Consider the following 22,457-nt stretch of genomic DNA (forward strand, 5'->3'; position numbering starts at 1 on the left):
AACCGAAGTGAAAACAATCTGATATTTAACATTAGCTTTCCATTTGTTATTACAGAAAGACTTGGTAACACATGCAAGTAAACAAAATGTGTTTATATGTGATATTTCAGGTGTTTTTTTGTTTTTTTTAAAAAGTGGGGTTGTTTGTGGTGCTTATCCATAGACAGTATTGTACAAACAATAGATGTCAGTCGGCAAGCCCACAGTAGTAGACTTAGGCTGGAGTCCTGCTGTGGAGGAGTCTGCAACAAAACATATTTTAACCACCTTAAAAAAACATCCCACTTTAAAAAAAAAAAAAAAAAAAAATCATTGTCAGTTTAAGTGTATTCTATATCGAAAGTATTTTCACTGCTTTACCTTAATGTCAGACAGTGATTTAACATCACTGAACACAGAAGCTGCTTGTGTGCCAGTTCCTCAATCACTTTGTGTTATGATGTGGCTTTGGCATTTAAAAGGATTAATTTGGATTCACCAATGTCACACAATAACACTAACTAACTGATTGAAGCAGCTGCAGACCAGCAGCTCCCATGATCAGCAAGCTAAAATTACTGTTTGGCTTTGATGAGAGCATAGATGGGGAACTCTAGCCGTTAACCTTCCTTATAGAACAAGCTGTCTGGCAGAAAAGTAAAGTGGTAAAATAATAATAATAATAATAATAATAATAATAAATACTCTCAATAAAACTTTCCATATCGGACACCAGCCTGCTTCTCTAAACTGGGGACGAGCCGACTGACATCTATTGTACACAATACGCTGCGTATGGATAAGTACCTCATACAACTCCACTTCAAAAAAACATTAATTGTCCTTTTAATATACATTTGCACATACATCACAACCAAAGCAGATATCAAAACTTCAACTCTAATGAAGAATGACAGGAAAGATCTGATAATTAGATTATGTACACAATATGAGTAAAATCCAGTACAAGGACCAAGTGGACTTTGTGAGATACTGGAGGCAACCTTGTGTCAACAATGTCTTTTTTTAAAATAGTCCACAAAGTCTCATTTCTTTAATCGCCCCTGCATGTTCACAGGTCGGAACCAAGGTGCACAGTTTGTGTTCTACCGGACGGGACTCAGTCGCGCACAAATGATCGCTGTTTCCTTGGTAACAACATTACGCTCACTATTTACCATACACGTCAAGGACTTGTTGAAGCAACATGGACATCCAGGAACGAAGTAAGTAAATTAAATGTATTTAGATAACATTAATGCGGCTTAAAGAAGGTGTTGAGTGAAACTTTGAATTCGAAATATGTGAATTATCGCTAACAAACTCTAGCAGCTCATGTAGTGCTGACTACATGTGTTTAGCTAACGTTAGCTAACCTTTACTTAGCCAGCTAACTATATCGTTCAGCAACGACCAAAACTAGTTAGACCTGACAAACATATTCGTGATTTAACGAATTATTGTGTTTGTTGTAAAATAGTAGCATTTGCGAGTTAACCTAACTGTTCTGTGTGATGCTAGCTAACAGCTTTGATTTCACTAAAGCATGAGAGTTCAGATGTTGTCTCCCCTCCTCCTCCAGCTGACCTGAACTGTGGAGACAGCATCGTAGAAATGGTTGACATGGACGACGAAAACGTTGCTATTTCCAGGTGGGGTGTCAAAGTCAAGTCACAAGTCTTGCAGACAGTGTTTGAACGTTTTCAGTTTGGAGCTTTGTAAATAACATTGTTGTGATTTTGTGAGACGAAGTGCTCTAATTTTAATGCAAAAGGCCAAATAATTAAATTTTACAGCTCTGTCGTCATGGCAGGCTCGTCTGTCCCTGTCTTTAGTATCTTTTCTTCTCTTCTGGGGTTTTACTAGGTCAAGACTTGAGTATTTTCAAGGCTCAAGACAAGTCTGAAGTCAGTGTCACAGTCAAGTCTCAAGTTCTAATTTTTTAAAGTCACGCCTACAGCTGGAGAAAGCAGAGTTAATATACTGCACATAAAGTGATATGATCTTCATCTCTTGTTATTCTCCTTCCAGTTCCTCAGCCGCAGACGCCGCTTTTGATGCTCTTATTGGTTGCATAGAGGACATCATCATGGGTAGGATTTGTGATGCATCCATCCTACTCAGTCTTTTCTAATAAGTGTTTAACCTATTAATGACAAGATATGTGATGTTCTACATGTCCATTTTTTTCTTGTAGAGGAGGACTTCCAGCAGCTTCAGCAGAGTTTCATGGAGAAACACTACCTGGAGTTTGAGGACTCTGACGAGAACAAGCTGAGCTACACACCCATCTTCAATGAATATGTCAGTTTCTGAGTCAAATACACAGCTACCTGCAGAAATATGCATTATATCACCTTGTCTAATTTCAACCCACAGCTCTATCAAAGAAATTGGCTTTTGACTGAACATTTGTAGCAGTCAGGGAGGCAAACTAAGACCAAATTAATGATAACACTCATGGCTGTTGTGTAGGTTGACCTGCTGGAGAAACAACTGGAGCAGCAGCTGAGGGAGAGGATCACTGGCTTCAACATGACCACTTTCACAGAGCTGCTCATGTAAGACGTGACATCGCAACTTTCCCCTGAGGCCATCTTACTCTGCCTGTTTTCCTCTTACAACAGCTAAACCATTTTAATTCATCTGTGACATGCATGGTGTTACTGAAAGCAACCAGTCAACTTGTACTGTAGTTTGTGTAATGCACCTGTTGTGCCTAAGAAATATTATTTTGCAGCAGGCCACTAGGTGGCATAAAATTATATTGCAAATGTGATAAGGTTCACCTTGTGTTTTTTCATCGGAAGGCAACACAAAGAGGATGTGCCAGGTGACATCTTTGACATGCTGCTAACGTTCACTGACTTCATGGCCTTTAAAGAGATGTTTCTGGAATACAGAGCGGTGAGTTGTCAGCCAATATGGAGAACATCTTTCCTCCTCTTTTCATTAAGAACCTCAACAAGAGATTTTTTTTAATTCATCACATTAGGATTTCTGTATTTCTACAACCCCAGTTGTAAAAAAAAAAAGTTTGGACACTGAGTAAAACTTCAATAAAATCTGAATACAATTATTTGCAATTCATTTTTAACACATATTCAATATACTACAGTATAAAGACATATTCACTGTTCAAACTAATAAATGGAGTGTATATTTTTGAAAACATACATTCAATCTGAATTTGATGCCTTCAACACATTACAAAAAAAAGTTGTGTCAAGGGCATGATAACCACTGTGTTACATCACCTTTTCTTTAACAATACTCAGTAAGCATTTGGGAACTGAAGACACTAATTGTCAAAGTTTTGAAGGTGAAATTTTTTTCTCATGATTCAGGCCCAAAGAATCCTCAAGATTTAAAGACTGTGTGGAAAAACGGGCTCAAAATCCCATCTGAGCACTGTGAGAGATTAATTTCTTCATAAAGGAAGTGTTTTGAAGTCAGCATTGCCAACAAAGGCCTCTCCAAGTATTACATAAATTTCAGTTAACGTGTTCAGTACTTTTTTCCTTTGTCAGTCCTCTTTATTGCACATAATTTTTATGGATTCAATTGTTACAATTTCTTCAGAAGTCTAGTGTTATTGAGGTAAAACCATGTCCTGATTTTGTTGAAATTGGAATTGTATTTTCTGGTAGGTATATTGACAGTTGGTGTCATATTACATCATTAAACAAGTCTGTTTCTTAAAGTCCCAGCCTGCATTCACGCGCATTGCAATCTTGACTGATTTCTCTGGAGAAATTGGTAAAAAAAAAAAAAAAAAAAAAGTTGTTGGAACTCCTGCTTATAATTCTTTATTTTAATACCAGCTGTATAAATCTGATTTTTTTTTTAGGAGAAGGAGGGCAGAGATCTGAATTTTCATGGTCTGGTGGTCACACCTCTGATCCCTGCAGGTTCCAAACCCCGTGGCGCCACTGAACTGCAGTGACACTTACAAAGTCAAACATTTGAATTGCCTCCTCCTCTGTATGTTTCTCTAACATGTTGTTCATTGGCCTTCAGACACTTGTTAGCTTGTGGTCAGTGATTTCTTATTTTTTGTGTGTGTGTGTGAGTTTTGTACTCTAAAGGTGAGCTGCTGGTTACACTCCCCATAAATCTACAGTCTCATGCCTAACAGCAATTTCATATATGCATTCCTCTGTGTTTTATGTGGTGAGTGGGATGGTATGTGTGTTTAAGAGGCTGTTTATTGTGTAAGAGTAAAGGTGGAAGGGTTTGGCTTCTTTGTACTCCCCAACTGCTGCACTGGAAATAATAACTACTTGAAAAATTCAGATTTATTTACCTGTAATCTGCAGGTGGGGGCCTAAGCATGATGTATAGATCATCTTATTTACTTAATAAGTTTGCCTGGTTGGGGAGAGGGAACCCAGTGCTTTTTCACGTCATGCTACTGGTTTTTATGTGGAAGGCTTCAACAAGTCCCCCTGTAAGCAGGGGACTCAACTTGATGTGACTGAATGTTTGACTCTGCTCTCTTTGCCTGATATGTCTTTTCATAAGAAAATAATACAACAGAACTAGTGTGTTTATAAAGTTTTAATTTATTCGGTCAGTTTGAAAACTCATTGGAGTTTTGTGTGCCTGTGAAAGTGGTTTTTAATGTATTTAGTGACTGTGTGTATGTGTGTGTGCATGTGTGTGTGTCTGCAATTAATATTCAGATCTACAGTCTAGTTTTCAGTACCATGTCAAAGTATTTTCTACTTGTCTTAACATGACAGCTGTAATTGTAAAAGTATATTCATGTCAGTGGTAAAATTCTGATGATGTGATATTTGTTGGTAAAAGAAATTTTTAAATAAAGAGGTGAAAGCCTCACATTATAATCACCATGTGCTTTATTTGAACAACTGCATGCTCAAGCCCCGGCACTCACCGCACTATTTCTCTAGTATTCATGGTTCTTGGTACAAAAAAGACACAGCATATTTCATAAAGGCACATACAACAGGAGTTGAGCACTGTACTGTGTAAGTCAAAGAAATATGTTACAAATCTCCGTGAGCTTTCACAGAGCAATATTTGAATCACTAAAGAGTCACTAATGTCCTGCAGAAACCCTGTATCTTTATAGCACGTGATTAAAACAGTCAATTTTTCTGTGTGCAGTTTTCAAGTTGTTACCAGTGCGCTGAGTTGGTCTATAGAGAATTAAAGTTTCAACATGAGATATCCAGGAGAGAAAAAAAAATCTGAATGGATTTCTACAGGACAGATGCAATGCATATGGTCATTCTTCACACCGTCTGCACTGCCGTGTTAGAGAGCAACATCCTAATATGAGCAACAACAACTCTGTGAACAAGAAATACTAAATAAAGAGTTTCAGTAATTATGTATCTTCGATTTTCACATCATGGTACTACACACTGGAAGAAATGCTTAAATGTTTAATCACAGTTTGGTCAAGTTTGTGTTAAGTAAGATTTTGAAAACAGGGCTTTCCCTCAAATTCCAGTTTACACTTAATGGTGCAAATCTGATCTTTACATCAATGACTGACAGGGACTCATGTTGAGAGCTGTGTACAATAATATTGATATTTCGAGGTCATCAAAATTGATCCCACAGTATAAAACATTTCTATATTTTGCTATGTTCTTTAACTATCAAGAGTTTGTAGAGCAGCGGACTACGTCATTCAGAATATAATCAAGTAACTGTATTTACTCTGGAGTTCAAATCAGTTTATTTATTTATTTATTTGCATTGTAAAGTCTTCCTCCATTGTTGGGTGACCTTCCTTTAAAGCAGGGGTGTCCAAACTTTTTTAAATGGGGGCCAGATTAGATAATGTGAAAATACCTGGATCATAGATCATCATATGGGTTATAAGAAAAAATTAAAAAAAAAAAAAACAAAAAAAACAATCCCGTATGAATCAGACAAATGCAATTATTTCATCTTTCAGTGGAGAAGAATTTAACTTCCCACCACTTGCTGTTGACTTCACACTTCTTTGCTGTAAGGCTGCGTAGTGGCAAAAAATATGGCAAAAAATTTGTATCATAACACATAGGTTGAAATTTAATATACTGGGATATATTTCAATACTGTAAGCAAAGTGGTGTATTGCGGTATTTTCTAAATCTAATTTTAAGGAAATCTGTCACAAAGAACGCCCCATCATATGCATAAAAACTGAGCGGAGAAAGTTTACTTTTTTAATGCAATCAGAAGAGTAGGATCTGTTTTTACTATCACCTCTGTAACACACTAGCAGTATGTTTTGACATTGGAGTGGGAGAATCATGTGATTGAAGACAGATTACAGCACTGCTATCTAGCTGTTTGGTGATTAAAAAGAACACACGTAAACTATTCATTAACATTGATACTACAAAACAATGTGTCACAAAACATAAAATTGCAATACTCAAATGTATCCATATTTTCTTACACCTCCATTTTGCTGTGGCCATGTCTGCTACCCAGCAGGAAATGTCTGCTGTTAGGTAACCGTTTATGTTCACCATGTGTTCATGAAACGCTCTACCTGCGTATTTCCTACTTGATGAAAGTCTACAAACTGTATGATAGTTCTGCCATCTTGAGGTTAGTGGAAAAAATGCTAAGTGATGTTGCTTGATTAACCAATAATGTGTGGGACCACAGTATATTTTGAACAACAGGCCCGCAAACCAAGATTGGCCCCCAGTCCAAACTTTGGACATGCCAGCTTTAAGGGGATAGTTTGAGATGTGGGTAAATTAAGTTATCTGCTTTCATGCTAAGGGTTAGATGAGACATGTGACACCACACTCATGTCTGTGTGTTTAATATGAAGCTACAGCTGGCAGCAAGTTAGCACAGGTTAGCACATAGACTGGAAACGGGGAAACAGCCAAGACGGCCAAGTTAGGTGTTTCCCCTTGTGTCCAGTCATCATTCTAAGCTAAGCTAACTATCTGCTGTCAGTAACCTCACATTTATTGTACAGACATGAGAGTGATGTCAATCTATTTAACTTTTGTCAAGATGGCAGTTCTGGGCGTTTTCCAAAATATTGAATTACTGCTTCAAGTGCACAGTAAGGCATCTTGTGTATATTTTTAAAACAACTCGGAGGTGTTATCATGCCAATAACCCATGGTATTACCAAGACTTCGAGGCACTGTCGGCTTTATTTGTGTATTGACATTGATAGTATTAATAACTGTATTATTACAAGAAAGCAGGTTAAGACCTCAGTGCCGTCTAAAAAAGCACTTTTTGATGATGATTTTTGAGATACAGCACATTTTGTGTGGATAACCCAGTGCTGATATATAATTTATTTTCATAACATGAAGGTAAAAGAAGTTTAAAGAGTTTGATTGAAAAGTAATATAATAGAGGATATCTTCTGTCTGAATTAGGTTTCATCTTATTGTTAATACTGGGGTTAAGAAGAGGCCAGGATTTGGGTTACCAGAGTCAGCAGTGATACTCAACTATCACCCGTGTCGATGGCTGACTATCCAAATAACTACAGTATCTTAAACATGACGAGTCTTTTTTCCAGGATCGGCATCACAGGTTTGAGTCCTAGGTCGGCACTGTGTTGGTGGCAGCATTTCCTCCGTCTCTCTTCCATTCCATATAGGAGAGGTAGGCGCTTCCACCGTACGCCACGGCTGCCACAGCACCAAAGAACTAAAGTGACAGACAGAGAGACAGGGAGGGAGACAAACAGAGACGTTGAGAGGAAGTGAAAAGGGGAGAAGAGACACAATTATACCTGTTTAATGACCTAAGGAAGCAGAGCGAAAATATCTCAAATATTCAAAAGCCAGTATAAAGCAAAGATAATTTACATCTTTATGTATTCACATGTATAGACCGTTTCAAATTTGACAAGATAAACATTTTAAATGGTTCCCTTTGTACTTTCTGTTGAAATGTTTTGCAGTATATGTAAATGATATTAGCTCACAGGAAGTAAACATGGGCCCAAGCTATACCAAATCACTGCGACGTCGCGCTAACAACTACAGTCACTCTCCGCTAGTCAACTAGCAATTGATATGAATTGCAGAGATAACTGAAATAAGCAGCCTTGGTAATTTATGTTGTCATTTTCAGCCGTAACTGTAAAAGATATGTTAATGATGTACAGTTAAACACTGTGGTCCAACCTAACTGATGTTTCTACTGTGCTTATTTTATATACTGTGTTGCTTTGCTAGCGTCTTTGATTACGGTAACCAAATTTATTGGTACAGTAGCAAAACAATGTACTGCTGTGGACAGGGGCCGCAGCCAAAATGTATTTTAGCCACCTAAAAACAGTTATCAGTTTAAGTGTACGCTGTGTTTGGAATATTTCACCAGTTTACCTTACACACTAACTGACAGAGGCAGCGGTAAATCAGCAACTCTCGTGTTCTGCGAAGTACCTTTGAAATTATTGTTTTTGTCAATGGAGCCTGGTGGCTTCCAGATAACGGCTGTAGTCCCCCAACAGAAAGGGCTGTCTGACAGCAAGCTTAAGTGGTGAAAATACTCTAAATATAGCACACACTTAAACTGATACTGATGTTTTTTAATTTGACCTTTTTTCAGATGGCTAAACACTAACCAATTGAAGCAGCATTTGCTCAGCACCCTTTCATGTTCTGTACGTGACACAGAGGGTTTCTCTCCGAAAGGTACAATAAACAAACATTGTGATTGGGTCTATAAAGATTCCAGATGCCTGTGATTCAAAAGATTAACAATGTCCTAATTAGCCATTATCTCAATCTCAAGTGTGTGCCTCAGAGACAGTAAAATCCAACTGATAAGAGTTTTTGATAGGACAGGGGCCAGGGCTGCATGTGCGTGTCTGTGTGGGTGTAAAATCATTATGTGCTAAATGCTACTGAAGCTGTCAACCAGTATTGACTTTAGCCTGCAGAAGAGACCATAAAACTGCAGCCTCCATTTCCTGATGCCAGGGATCTTTTGTGTTACATTTTTGTCTCACACACACTTTTTTTCCTTGATTGAACATTGGCTCTGCAGAGGGGAGGACCGAGTGGCAGCTGTGGTACAAAAGTAACTTGACTGAAACTCTGTCAGTCATATGACATGCCTCACAGCCATGTGAGCCTTAAGAGAGCCTCACCCTTCATCTTACTCTGCCTCTCTCAAGTCACAGGAGTTTCAGGAGTTTGTACCTGCCACGGCCTGATAAGTACACATGCAATCAGAAACACACCTGGCCAAACAGTGATGGCAGTGAGAGGGAAGCAGGGAGGGAATAAGTGCAAAATGTTCTCAGTGTTCCAACGCTGATGACTGAAGGAACAGAAGACTGATCAGGCCTAGATTTTTGTCTGTTGACCAAACTATTATTTCTTCTCACAGGGATTTGCCTTTGCAGACACATTATCAGAGGTTGACCTCAAAGTGTTTCTCACATATTCAAGCACTTTTTTGTATTTGAGCCAGTGTTAGTGGTGTCAGGCATCTTACAGCGGCAGCTGCCATACGTCCGTAGTAATAGGTGAAGTAGAAGGGGCGCACAGATGCTGCGTTGGCCAGGAAAGCACTCAGATAGAGGCCAGCGGCTGTCGCGTGATACGTCATCACCTAGCAAGAGAGGACAAATATAAGCCACATTTCCTCAGAGCTTCTCCGTTCTGTCCTGATGTGCCCTTTCATGAAATTGTTTTACTACCTTTTCTTTTACGTCTTTCCCACCTACTCTCTCCCCTTGCTAGTTTTTCTACATCTCGCCTCTTCCACTGCTCTAGCCTGCTCATTTCATTACTTTACTATCCTTTCTTGTCAGCCTTTTGTCATTTGACCAAACCTCACAATTCTTGATCCCTGTCAGTAACACTTCAGTCTAATTGCAGGTGCCTTATTGTTGTACACGAACCATTTATGGATACAGAGAGATTAGGTCCCATCAAAATGTGCCTTATTGGCCAGTTCACATCTGAATATAACTAATATCAACTGCGCTGGGACTCTCAGTGGAGTTAAAATTAGTGTGTTTAAATTAAGTTTCAAGTAGGATGGATTTTTTTATAATATTTAACTCCTCACAGATAATAGCCAAGAATGTCTTTTTTCAAACTTTAATTGTTGCTTATTTAGTCATTATGTTAAATGTTATAAAGAGTGCTTTAAGTCCAGAAGCTGCTTAATGAAAGCACATTAAATCTAGTTTCTGCATACCCTGTGATAAATAGGGGTATCTCTTTCCCTCATTATGAAGGAGCAAGCTTTAAAGCCTGTGTCTCATGCGAGCAAGACAAGTCTCAAAACTTGTTAGGTTAAGGTTTTCACTCTTTCCCCTCTCCCCTCTTTCCCCCCCACTTTTCCCTCTCCCCTCATCCCTTCCTACTGTCAGAGGCCAGGGGATGGAGGTGAGTATTTGCTGGGCGCCGAACAGGATCATGAAGAAGAGGATGGTGGTGAGGATCCACAGAGTGACAGCCACAAGCATCACCCAGCCATACGCTGGCAACACCGTGTAGGGGGCGCTGGCTATCAGCGACCACTGGAGCAGCCCAGAAATCTAGCGTGGTGAGAAAGAGAAAACAAGAAACAAGACAGACCATGTAAGAAGAAGATAGCGATGCAGTTAGAAAGCAACTTAAAGGAATACTTCACCCACAAAATGACAACTTGTATATCAATTAGTTATGCTGTGCTACCTTAAATTTGTGAAGAAGACTTTATTTTTCTTGCATGCCTCCACAGAAGATGGCAAGCATTGATTTATTGGTGACCAAATATGCATTTTCACTTAGAAAAAAAAAACAAAAACAAAAAAAAACCCTTACTATTGCAGTCCAGCTTTGAAAAGTGCATTGATTAGTTTCACTCTCAGTTCAGTTTTAAATAGTAAGGTTTTAGAGAAAATGCATGTGTTTGGGAAGCAATGGGCAAATGACTGGATAAATTAGACTTGGATTATGTTGCACTCTGAGCTGAGTGAAAGTTTGTCAACAGATCTGTTGATACAGTTTTGCTGTTGTTAAACATTGTCAGTAATCAATCAATAAATCAATATGTTCATCATTTTCTTCCATAAAGGCATGTGAGGAAAACAGTTTTCTTCACAAATTCACTGTAGCACAACAACAAATACAAATGGTCATTTTGGTGGGTGAAGTTTTCCTTTAAAGGCGCTAAAATTAAAAACCTTAACTGTTAAAATATGAAAAGTAGACATTTTAAAACATTGATATATAATTATTCAATAAATTGTGTATGAATGAGACCACACTGGGGAGAACGTGTAGACTCTATCGCACACAGTTGTGTTATTGGTCACTGTAATTATTCCTCCTCTTCACACTGGCGGTGAACTGATTTCTTAGTGTGACTCCAATGTAAGAGACTGAGGAAATCCACAATCTCAGTGCTCAGGGCTAAAATACATTTGTTAAGTAAACCAAAGTTTATATGAGGCTTCAGTAGTATGAGTCTAAGTGGACATCTTCAAACGCTTGTCTTTTAAACGTGCATAAGTCTATTTTTTTCCCACTTGAGGGCAACACAGCAAACTGTAAACGCAACACCAATATATTATTACCTTAGTGTGTTGATGTGGTTGACATGTTAGGAAACAGTTTCCTATCAAACATTAGCAAAGTTTGGAGTTTTGTTTCTGGCCACCTAATGAAATTAAGTCCAGTATTCACTCTCTTTGGTTCTTTGATATTACACAACTTTATTTGATCAATTTGTTCATTAAAAAAATGTTGATCAATCTCACCACCAGTGACTCCACTGAAAGTACACTGCTGAGGAAGTCAAAGCAGAGTGAGAAGTTTGAAATGTTTCCTGGTTTTTGGTGGGGCTGTGTGAACTGTTTTCAATGTGCCAGCCTCCAACATGTCTGTTAATGTGCAGAATAAACTGTTGAATAATTTAAATGCAATATTTGATGTGCACATAAGCACAGGGGGTTCTGTGGTTATTTTACAACGGTCTGATGCTGGTTGCACAAAATTCAACCACAGACCTGCAATGTCTGATTATGGCTTAACAGTGCGCAACATTAGGTAAGAGACTGCGGCTGGAACCGATACCTGCGGCCTTCAGTTGGCTGTAAAGAGGTTCAGCAGTGAAAAGGCCTTCAGTATAGTACTACTAAGTGTTATTACAGACAGCTTTACTCTGCCTCTCTGGTATTAACACTATGGTTGAAAAAATCAGCATCATCATGTTGTAAAACAAAGTTTAGTTTCTGTCACAACAATTGACAAATGATTAATTGATAAATTAGCATCATGTAGGCTATTATTTCTGGAGATGGGTCAGTATGCTAATCAGCTACACTCATTCATCACTGACCATGATTACTAACTTGGCTTTTCATCTACAAATGCTTTAAAATTTGGTGGCTGAGCTTTTAAAAGAAAATTCCTGGGGATCAAGGAGTGATGACCCGACCTCTGTGCTGAGTAATGTCACAGAAGGTCTACTCATATAATGCAGTGACGTCTCTGATACTAAGACTAACTAGACTCCAAACTAAATTAAAAAGTTGGCAACCCTGATACAGAGAATGGCAGATGCTGCCAGCATTCTCACTGAGGCTCTTATTTGTTTACAGTACATATATGTCTGAAATGTGAGTCTAAGAGATCAGAAACATCATCCAGACAGAAACCACACAACAAGGCTCCTCTCTTTGCCTCTGTGTCTCTCTGCTTCTGTCCCACGAGAAACAACATGAAAGGACAGTCTATTATGTATGCACAGATCATGTTTCACTTTTTACACACCTGATACACACACACAGTGGACACTCTGATGTTGACTTTTACAGAGAACTCTGTTACAAACTAGAGGAACAGCAGATAACCTACACATCCCAACTAAAACTGAAAGATGTCGCCATGATTCACAGCTGTAGGTTATAACATGATAACTACTGCAGAAAGCAACTTAAATAAAAAAAAATATGTATTCCAACCTATATTAGTTTACCACTAAATGTCAGTTAAGGACAAGACGGTTTCAGGATAAAGGTGAAATGTCAAACCTATATGATGTGAACTTTTCAACTCTGTCCAAGTTAGACCAGACACTCTAACAACAAGTTCCAGTTTTTATGTATTATGCAGATGTGTTTTATAACACAGAATGCATGGAGAGTATTATCTATTAATATTGCACAATGAGCTGGAAGTTTGAAACAGGAAACTGTCAGTTAAATGTAACACCCACTGCAGGTGAATAAATTCAGCGATGTAGAAAGAAAGGTGTTTGCTTTCGAAACCTTTTCGAGTAACTGTTGTGGGGCAGTACTTCCTTTTTTGCTCCTTTTTCCTTCCCTTTCTATGTTGCCCAAGTGTGCATGAGGAAAATCATGTTCAAAAACACACACACACACAGAGTCTGCAACAAACTGCTTAACAGGGGCTCAGTTAAGTTCTTGATGTTACATAAGGTGACATTTAGCGATTGGGTCAACTGATTTTCATAACAATAATCCTTCTAAGAAGCAACTCTCTCTGTCTTAAATACAGTCACAGTGAAGTAAATACACACATACACACACACACACACACACACACACACACACACACACACACACACACACACACACACACACACACACAGGCTTCTGGAAATCCAGCAAAGGTCTGTTCCCTGAGGATCAGACTGAAAGGCCACAAAAACAAACAAGCCCTTTTAAAGTGTAGCTGCAAGAAACTGTGTCACATCAACACTCACTGAGAGTCAACCAAGTTAAAGAGGTTAAATTCAGACAAAACACATACTCTTAGTTTTCTATTCGTTCAACTACACAACAGTTTCACCTTACTGCTTCTAATCACTGGAGTGAGTTACTGACAATATGTTTCTGTCTTTGCTATAAAGGGTTCTGATGCTACCAGCAGGCAGGAAAATTCACTTACAAGCTTGACTTAAAACTGACAGGGTACAGTCTTGGATTTGGTAACATCATACATATGACTGTTTCATTTACTAAACCATTATCATATAATTATGAAAATGGTGCCATAATTTTGATATTTATAGCTGAATGTGAAAATTCAAACCAGATCAAACCTTTAGGAAAGGGTCTTCTGTCTCATTCAGACCCAGGCCAAGGGTCTGAGTGAGACAGAGGCAGCTGCTGCAATGAAAAGAGCTTATTCAGACTCCGCGTAAGAGTGTTGAATTTACAGCTCATGGCAACTTAATATGTCATAGTTTCTGGCTTTTGATTGATATCTAGTGTCTGCAAAAAAGCTGCACATTCCAATCTGTCATTAGCGTAGTTAGCATGTATCAGCACAGAGGGTCAACTTGGCGTGTTTACTTTATTACATGAACATTATTGTCACTGAGAACATCCCACTGAACCCCAAACTGTTCAACTTTATATGGAAAAAAGGAACAATAAGTGTTGTGTGCAAACAACCAAATCGAATTCAACTGACACAATACTGAGTCTGTGACAGTCCTTTTGAAAAATCACTTCAAACAAAAGTCATGTGGTGGTGTATGACTAGTGGGGAAATGCAAAATGCAGGGGAACTGTTGAAACGTTTACCTGCCGCACCTCATAAAGTTTACCAGAGTTAGTAAACCTTTTGATTACAACAAGTGCACCACTGCTGACCAATAGCTAACTGGTCGTACCACCACCATGCCATCAAAAGCCAATAACACTTGCAACTCATAAAGCACGGAGGGGTGACAAATGTTTAACAGTCAAATCATATACAGATCAAACATTGCATGTCTGTCCTTGAAGACGGAGCTATACGTTCAGTAATATATGGGATTGTCAGAGGGGTGTGACATGAGGGGACGAGGCCTCCAGGGGACAAAGATCTCCTGCAGCCAGTCACATATCCTCTGTTTGGACAGATAAGTGCAAATACATCAATGGAGGAGGACATGAACTTGAGCTTAAGCTTGGCACTGTTATCCTGATTGCTGTAGTACTTCATTTAATCTTACATCCAGCATTAGTGTGACCGTAACAGATCTGCTCCACCGACTCTCACAATCAAATTTTATCTATTCGAAAAAACACACACAAATGCTCATCATTTCATTTTCAGCTCTGTGCCAGTTCCTGACTTGACCAAACATTGAAAGTGACTGTGTGCACACTGCCAAATAAAACAACAGAGGCTTTGACCACTGACAGTCCTGCTTTCTGTTGATAGATAGTCAGTGATATTTATGGTGCACAAACTGAAACTTGTTGACACGCATTCAAATTTCTGAGGCACCAGCAGAAGAGTATAAATATACGAATATCCTTATCTGCGGCTGCTGTAAAGTTGACTTCACTTTGGACAATTTATCACACACTGTGGTTTGCCTTTAACTAATCCTCAATAATGAATATAACAGCTTTTATATTTTGCAAACGTGTCTATTACCGATCCTAGATTGCCTACACTCTATCCATATATGGGGTCTTCAACTTTAATATACTGGTGCTGCCATTATGTGAGAGAAAAACACAACAGGTAAACAGGTTTTTAGCTGGCTAAAAAATCATCACGAACCAGCTTCCTATACTCAAATTAATAGACCATTAAAGGATCAACAAAAACCATAGAAAGACCAAAACCAACAATTAGGTATTAACTGTATACCAAAAGTCATTGATCTTCATATAACCCCATGACTGTCTAAAAACTATTATCTAGACACCAATGAGACACACCAGTGCACTGGATGACATGTTCCCTCATGATGATGAACGTGGGCAATGTGGTTAACAACAAATGTGTATCAATCCTCACCTGAAATTAGTCCCAATAAATGTGCAATTTTCCCCCTGTTTGAGTAACATTTTCTAAAAACTACAGTGACTAGCTTTTTTTGGAAATTATTTGGCCTTAAAAAAAACAACAACAAAAAGAAAACTATGTATTGATGACCTTTAATTAAGATGTATGTCTTCAGTTGGAAAAAAATGGACCTGCGGCTGAGAGCCACTGACAGGGTAAGGATGTCAGAAAGTAGGCCTATTGGTAAAAGGGCTAACGCATTGTTAGTTTTGGTGTTTTCAACAGATGTCAACAGTAAGAAATGATAACAGAATATCACCAGTGTTATCCTGAATTCTGTAAATGAATCCATGAATGGTTTCAGCCATTATGAAATAGAAGAGGACAGAAAAAGCTTTGCCTACTGAAGAGGACAGAACAGAGATAAGTTTGTACTAAAGTTGAATAGATTAAAAACCGAACAGGTCGGCGTCTGTTACATACTATTTCAACCAACATGAGGATGGCCGGGATGCTTCGGATAAAGGAAATGTCCATCCTGTTGGTCATGTTAGCGGTCAGCCCTGAGAGGCTGTTGCCCCCCTGAGAGCTCTGGGAGTTGGGGGAGCTGGTTTCCGTGGTAACCTTGGACGGGAAGTCTGCCATGACCACTCAGCTTATCTGACGATGGGCGTCTCAGAAACAGTCACAACAACACCAAACCCCTTAAATCCAGTCCCAGAAGAAATGCCTGGGATGAGAACTTTCCTCCCCCAATAGTTTTCACTCCTTCAAAAACACCTGGGATTCAGTAACCATTGAACACATCCAGTGGTAGCAGCAGCAATACTAACACTTCAGATCAAAGTTCAGTTATGTCCAAAACACAAATATTAAATAAAATACAAATGCACAAAGTCTTGATAGTTAAACTAAGAAAACAGTCCAAAGAGTTAAAGAGGAGCCCTGCAGTGAAACCTCCAGGCTCAGATATCCAGCAGTCACTCTCTCCACCTGCACTGACAGGTGTCTAATGGTGGTGGTATGTGAGCCTCGACACCTTCCCCTCGCTCTCTCTCTGTCTCTCTCCCCCTCTCTCTCTCTCTCTCTCTCACACACACATACACACACACACGCACGCACATGCACATTGAGTGTTTTGTCATCATCTCTCTATGTGCTATCTCCCTCTTTTACCATCTTTATGTGGCCCTGGCACCTCCCATATGGCTCTCAGCGGCATCTCACCAGAGTGACTCATTAACGTATTTGAAGACTGGGAGGAGGTGGAGAGAGAAAGAATAACAACACAAAAAGAAATGGATTCAGTGACCCTCTCTTGGTGTGGATGTTGTTGTATGTGCATACTTGTCCTTGACATGTCTCATGATAAGACGCAGGAGTGTACTGCTGCACCGAGTTAAATATATGACACATATATGACCTGTTAGCATGCTGTAAATGTATAACTCAAAAGCAAAATCGTACAAGCAGCAGCTCCAAACTGTCAGTGAGGAAGACTTTTTCTGTGCTGCAGTTTCAGAGTGAAACTGGTTTAGTATTGTATCAACAATGAATAACACACAGCAGAAAATGCTGCTGCAGTGCTCTTTAAGGGTGGAAACTTTTAAGCGCTAATGTTGTTTTAGTTCATTCCAAACACTGACAGTCCAAATATGTCCTTGTAGGCTATGTCATAAAACATTCATCCGGTATATACAACAAACAAAAACACAGCAGCTAGGAGAACTGGTCATTGTTATTTAATAACAACAATATATGATACAGTACATTAAATAAAACATGACACCATATCACCATATCTTGTATTTTTGTCTTTTCATACTATAATTAAATCAAATATATACCTAAAAAACAATAACATAAAAATAATGATGATGTTACATGTGTGGTGGTGACAGTACCTATGACCTGCAGACTGTCAGCAGACAAGTTTAGTACAGCAGCAGCGACCGCCTCAGCGAGCTTTATGCTTGTTTGACGCCGCTTGTGTCTCTGGGTTGCATGCAGGAGCTCATTGAGAAGCAGGAAGATCCTCTGTCCCTCCACACTCACTGGCTTCTTATCAAGAGAGGGAAGCAGGTGCAGGACAGCAGCTTCGATCTGTTTGAAAAGCAAAAGAGAAATATCGAGACTACATTTTTAACTGTAGCACTTAAATGAATAACTATGAGAAAACAAAAAACAAAACCTACAAAAAAGAACACATTAGGGAAGCACTTCAAACCTGGGCCTTTGCAAAAATCTCAAAAAGACCCAGAACAGACAGAGAGGAAGAGACACAAAAATGTAACAACATTGTCATTCCTTATGTCGCAGGAGTGTCTGAGAAACTCAGGAGGATCTTCAACGAACACCACATCGCTGTGCACTTCAAATCCAGTAACACACTGAGACAGAAACTTGTCCACCCCAAGTACAAAACATCCAGACATAAGCAGAGTAATGTAGTGTATGCAGTTCAGTGCAGCCAGGAATGCACAGATTTATACATTGGGGAGACAAAACAACCACTCCACAAGTGCATGGCACAACACAGGAGAGCCAGCTCCTCGGGTCAAGACTCGGCTGTCCACTTACATCTACAGAAGAAGGGACACTCCTTTGAGGACAGCAATGTGCACATCTTGGACAGGGAGGAAAGATGGTTTGAACAAGGAGTAAGAGAAGCTATCTAAGTCAAGCTGGAACGACCATTGTTAAACAGAGGAGGTGGCTTATAACACTATTTATCACCCACCTGCAATGCAGTCTTGGGATCCCTCACCAGACAATTTATCACCGATTCTCACCTAGTCCCATCTAACCCTAACGACTTACATGGTGGCCAGGTGGGTCAACAACTCACATTGTGACCTTAACGATTCTGAAACTAAGAGCTCACATGTGACCCCTACTCTGCAAAGGGTCCCGCCCACACAGGGCTTAAGGCCTGCAACTTCATACCAGTCATTTAGAACTGAAGAAGCTTCTTGGATGAGACACAAAACGTCTTCAAGAAACGCAAGCAAGTCCAGTTGCCATGAACTTACGCTGATTTATGTGGGCATTTTGCCTTTAATTGCTAGGACAGATATGTTTGATATCCCCCTGAAGATATGATGCTTTGGGGCGTGGGGATGACACGCAGCAAAACTGCAAGCCGGCATTACATCTGCGGCTGCTGCAGCAAGGGCACAGCCTTGTACATGGGGCGCCTCCACTACCCACAAAACCACCAGGCGTCCCAACTACTGTATACTTAATATTTCAACTGTAAATAAATAATATGATGTAGTATCTGACGTGCCATATTATTTGATGTCCTGGGTCTGATATGATCAGTTAGGGGCCCAGGTCAAGAATTTATTATGGCCCAGGTCGGAGCAAACACTTTTGAGAAAAGGTCATATTTTCAGGTAGTGTCTGTGTGTAACAGTTCAAGGGTGTGAGGCTGAATTTGAGAGCTGCATCCTTCACTGACACACAACCAACAATAAGTTATGCTGCAGTGGTGCTGCCTTTTTAACATGGCAGCTAGAAGCAGTGACAACCAACCAGCATGTATGGTGTCTCTGCTTTTTGCCAGCACACTGTGCCAGATGTGTCACAATATTACAAAAACGTTTTATAATAAAGTACTGGCAAAGTTTGATTCATGCAGAATTGTGCCTTCATACCATGTGTGATATGTTCCTGTGTTACAAGGTTCGTAATTGTTTTGGTCAAAGCATTATAGGGCTAAAACTGGGACATGACTTTATCATTTTCAAACTAGGCGGTAATATTGTTATGGTAGTTTATTAGTATATTAATAAAAATATAAGGCATAATGAAAATTTGCTATGTTACGAAAGGCAACCATGCACCATTGTTCTAAATAATCATTAGCAAATATAATTGTAATCAGTTATAATCATAAATAAACATAACAAATTGCCATCATTATTACTACCAGTTCTAGTATCAGTGTACTGCAGTTCTGACCAAAATCATTCTGGGTGGTTGTAACGCAATACGAAATAATGGTACTCAAGAGTGCCGCTAGGGTATTCCTCCCCACAAAGCACTGTGAAGTGAGGAAGAAAAAGGTTACTGTCAGAAGTGGGATTCGAACCCACGCCTCCAGGGGAGACTGCGACCTGAACGCAGCGCCTTAGACCGCTCGGCCATCCTGACATAACATGTCATGGGCGAAAACATTTGTATATATCGATGCTACCACGGTACATTTTTATGCCTTTATTCATATTTTTGGGGGTGTTTTTGTATCTATGCATTCTTACTAAATTACCTGTAAACCAGAGGGCAGGGTAAGTTCTTTTTTGTGGCTAAGCGACACATATGGCTCCACCTTATGGCTACGCGGCTCTCCTGCCCCCTCTGCTGGTGTTATAGCTGTAGTGACCCAAACACACCCTACACTGACAGTTGTAGTCGGCTGTTGTCAACAATAACTTGATATCTGAATGCAACATTTAAAAGGTCTGACTGATTTGAGTGACTACTATATGACAGTATGTGACAACATGGGAGTGACTTGTGACAAAAGGTTCACTCACAAAAAAAAAAATCTAAACCATTATCATTTTGATAGCTTTTTTGTTTTGTGAGGAAGAAATCTGACGTCCCATTTCCTTCGTGAATACTAAGAATTTAGTTTTTTCTTTCGTAAATTCACATTTGTGAACGTGGAATATGGCAAGAAATATAAACAGAGTAAGGGAACATGCATTAATATCTTTGTCACGCTAGGCATTAATATCACATTGTATGTATTTAATAGCTCAGGTGTGTTTCAGCAACATTTCTGCACATTCAACAACAACAACAGACAAATAGTATAAAGCTGCAGATAAACCTGAAGCAACAGGAAAACATGAGGGACAGAAAACTGCACCCTGTCAGGATTAGGAAGAGTTGGCTGAGGTAGCAGTCAGAGTCCAATCAGTCTCCAAAGTTGTAGGTCAGAATGGTGAAGTGTGGCGTGTGTATCTTACCACAACATCCTACATGGAATACTCTGGAAGCCTGAAGTGAGCTCTGAGGCGGACTGGCATCTCCTGACATCTCCTCCATCCCCTGCGCTCTCTCTCTTTCTCTATTTTTTTTCCCACCAAAAGAGCTCCCAGCTGCCTGAACAGCGCCAACTAGTGGAAAACCTGATACCACAACATCTTATCATGACTGTCAACACTAACAATGTGTACACAAGATGATAAGTAAACTATTAAAATTACTAAATTAAATGAATAATTTCTTATTTTCTGTGATATACGGACATGAAATAATGTTTTGATTACCTGACAAGATGATACGTGCATGAAGACGTGCACTGTGGGGCCTATCGTAACTACATAACGCCACTGCCTTGATTACCAGTGGTGGTCCTTACACATTTAGTGCCCTTGGAGAGTCCCAGCAACAGTCCATAAAGCCGATCACATGAGCAAGCCAACGCTACACACACACACACACGGTGAAAATAGTTTGGCAACATGTTTATGATTACTGTCGGTCCACACTGCAGCATGCTACAAGCTAGCACGCTGTAGCACGCTAGCTTGGCACAACAACAGCCTAGGCCACAGCGAAGCTGTAACGGCCAAGTTTAATTATTTTACATGAATGATGTAGAAGGTACAGCTCTAAAACTGAGAATGTCCTGAAAACTTATTGGCGGCATCACACACACTATATACTATCATCTTTACGACATTTTATATTAAACTGAGAGGCATTGAAAGACAGGAAAACTAAACTTGCCTTGCCCGGGGGCCACTTTTGCAAAATGACAGGAGTGCAGGGGTGAATTAATAAACAAAATTTAATAATATTTATGTGTATAGTGGTATATAAATAAAAAGAACTCCCTGTTTTCAACCTTCCAGTGTTTGCTGTCCTCATTAGGTGTACACAGGGCTGTTTGTAGAATTTGAGGACATTTGGGGCATAACCTGGATCTCTGTCAGAGGGTCGAGGGGTTCAGCCTTCCTTGTTTTTTTTGTTGTGTTTCTTACAAAGGCAAAATTTAGATGCTATTCTTTAATGCACTCTGGCACCTTATTACATTAAAAAGACAAAAACATATCCCAGTGTAAATCAATTTATTTTCACTGTGAATTAGAAAATGGTCTGCAGGCCTCCCAACGCCCTATTGCCCATGGGCTTTAAGTTGAGTATCATCACTGCTATAAGCTCTACATTCATTCTTGATATCTTTGCCGCTAATCTTGAGCTCCAATCGCTTTCTCTCATGTTTGTTCTAACACACACACACACACACACACACACACACACACACACACACACACAGCTGACGTGAATGGGCTGAGTATGTGTGTGTCTGTCAGGCCAGTAGGTGGCCTGTATGAATTGTCACAGAGGTGTGACAGCAGAGAGTCAGAGGCTTTGGCTGGATCAGGAAATTTGTCTGTTGAACGGAGGAAACTTCTGGGTCGGAGGTGTTAGTTTTTCTTTAACCATGGAGCTCTTTAGCAGAAACTGATCGTGATGCTTTGTATTATTTTTCACTGGTGCACAGTAAATCAATCAATCAATCAATCAATCAATCAATTTTATTTATAAAGCCCAATATCACAAATCACAATTTGTCTCATAGGGCTTTACAGCATACGACATCCCTCTGTCCTTAGGACCCTCGCAGCAGATAAGGCAAAACTCCCCAAAAACCCTTTAACAGGGAAAAAAACGGTAGAAACCTCAGGAAGAGCAACTGAGGAGGGATCCCTCGTCCAGGACGGACAGACATGCAATAGA

The 22,457-nt window shown here is 39.5% G+C and overlaps 2 protein-coding genes and 1 non-coding gene across 3 annotated transcripts; 1 reads left to right on the plus strand and 2 right to left on the minus strand.

Moving 5' to 3' along the window:
* The first annotated feature begins 1,112 nt into the window (after positions 1 to 1,112).
* On the plus strand, positions 1,113 to 4,832 carry LOC125887723 (ADP-ribosylation factor-like 2 binding protein). Its single transcript, XM_049574748.1, has 7 exons — positions 1,113 to 1,205; positions 1,562 to 1,631; positions 2,011 to 2,072; positions 2,177 to 2,283; positions 2,455 to 2,540; positions 2,790 to 2,886; positions 3,830 to 4,832. Exons 1-7 carry the CDS (start codon positions 1,187 to 1,189, stop codon positions 3,923 to 3,925), a joined length of 537 nt encoding a protein of 178 aa, XP_049430705.1. The 5' UTR covers positions 1,113 to 1,186; the 3' UTR covers positions 3,926 to 4,832.
* A 2,266-nt stretch (positions 4,833 to 7,098) lies between these two features.
* Positions 7,099 to 16,722, minus strand: LOC125887722 (plasmolipin). The gene is made up of 4 exons (XM_049574747.1): positions 16,182 to 16,722; positions 10,322 to 10,495; positions 9,442 to 9,558; positions 7,099 to 7,638 (listed from the first exon to the last, which is right to left on the minus strand). Exons 1-4 carry the CDS (start codon positions 16,341 to 16,343, stop codon positions 7,531 to 7,533), a joined length of 561 nt encoding a protein of 186 aa, XP_049430704.1. The 5' UTR covers positions 16,344 to 16,722; the 3' UTR covers positions 7,099 to 7,530.
* A 3,051-nt stretch (positions 16,723 to 19,773) lies between these two features.
* trnal-cag (transfer RNA leucine (anticodon CAG)) lies at positions 19,774 to 19,856 on the minus strand. The gene has a single exon. It is a non-coding gene; the product is annotated as a tRNA-Leu (tRNA).
* Between the last annotated feature and the right edge of the window lie 2,601 nt (positions 19,857 to 22,457).

Source organism: Epinephelus fuscoguttatus, linkage group LG4 (assembly GCF_011397635.1).
Source record: "Epinephelus fuscoguttatus linkage group LG4, E.fuscoguttatus.final_Chr_v1".
Lineage (NCBI taxonomy): Eukaryota > Metazoa > Chordata > Actinopteri > Perciformes > Serranidae > Epinephelus > Epinephelus fuscoguttatus.

Coding starts and splice junctions, on each gene's coding strand:
- LOC125887723 (XM_049574748.1), top strand. Junction 2,284..2,454: donor CACCCATCTTCAATGAATAT/GTCAGTTTCTGA, acceptor GCTGTTGTGTAG/GTTGACCTGCTGGAGAAACA. Junction 2,541..2,789: donor ACTTTCACAGAGCTGCTCAT/GTAAGACGTGAC, acceptor TTTCATCGGAAG/GCAACACAAAGAGGATGTGC.
- LOC125887722 (XM_049574747.1), bottom strand. CDS start 16,343: ATGGCAGACTTCCCGTCCAAGGTTACCACGGAAACCAGCTCCCCCAAC. Junction 9,559..10,321: donor CCATCCCCTGGCCTCTGACA/GTAGGAAGGGAT, acceptor CTCTCTTGCTAG/GTGATGACGTATCACGCGAC. Junction 7,639..9,441: donor GACGTATGGCAGCTGCCGCT/GTAAGATGCCTG, acceptor CTGTCACTTTAG/TTCTTTGGTGCTGTGGCAGC.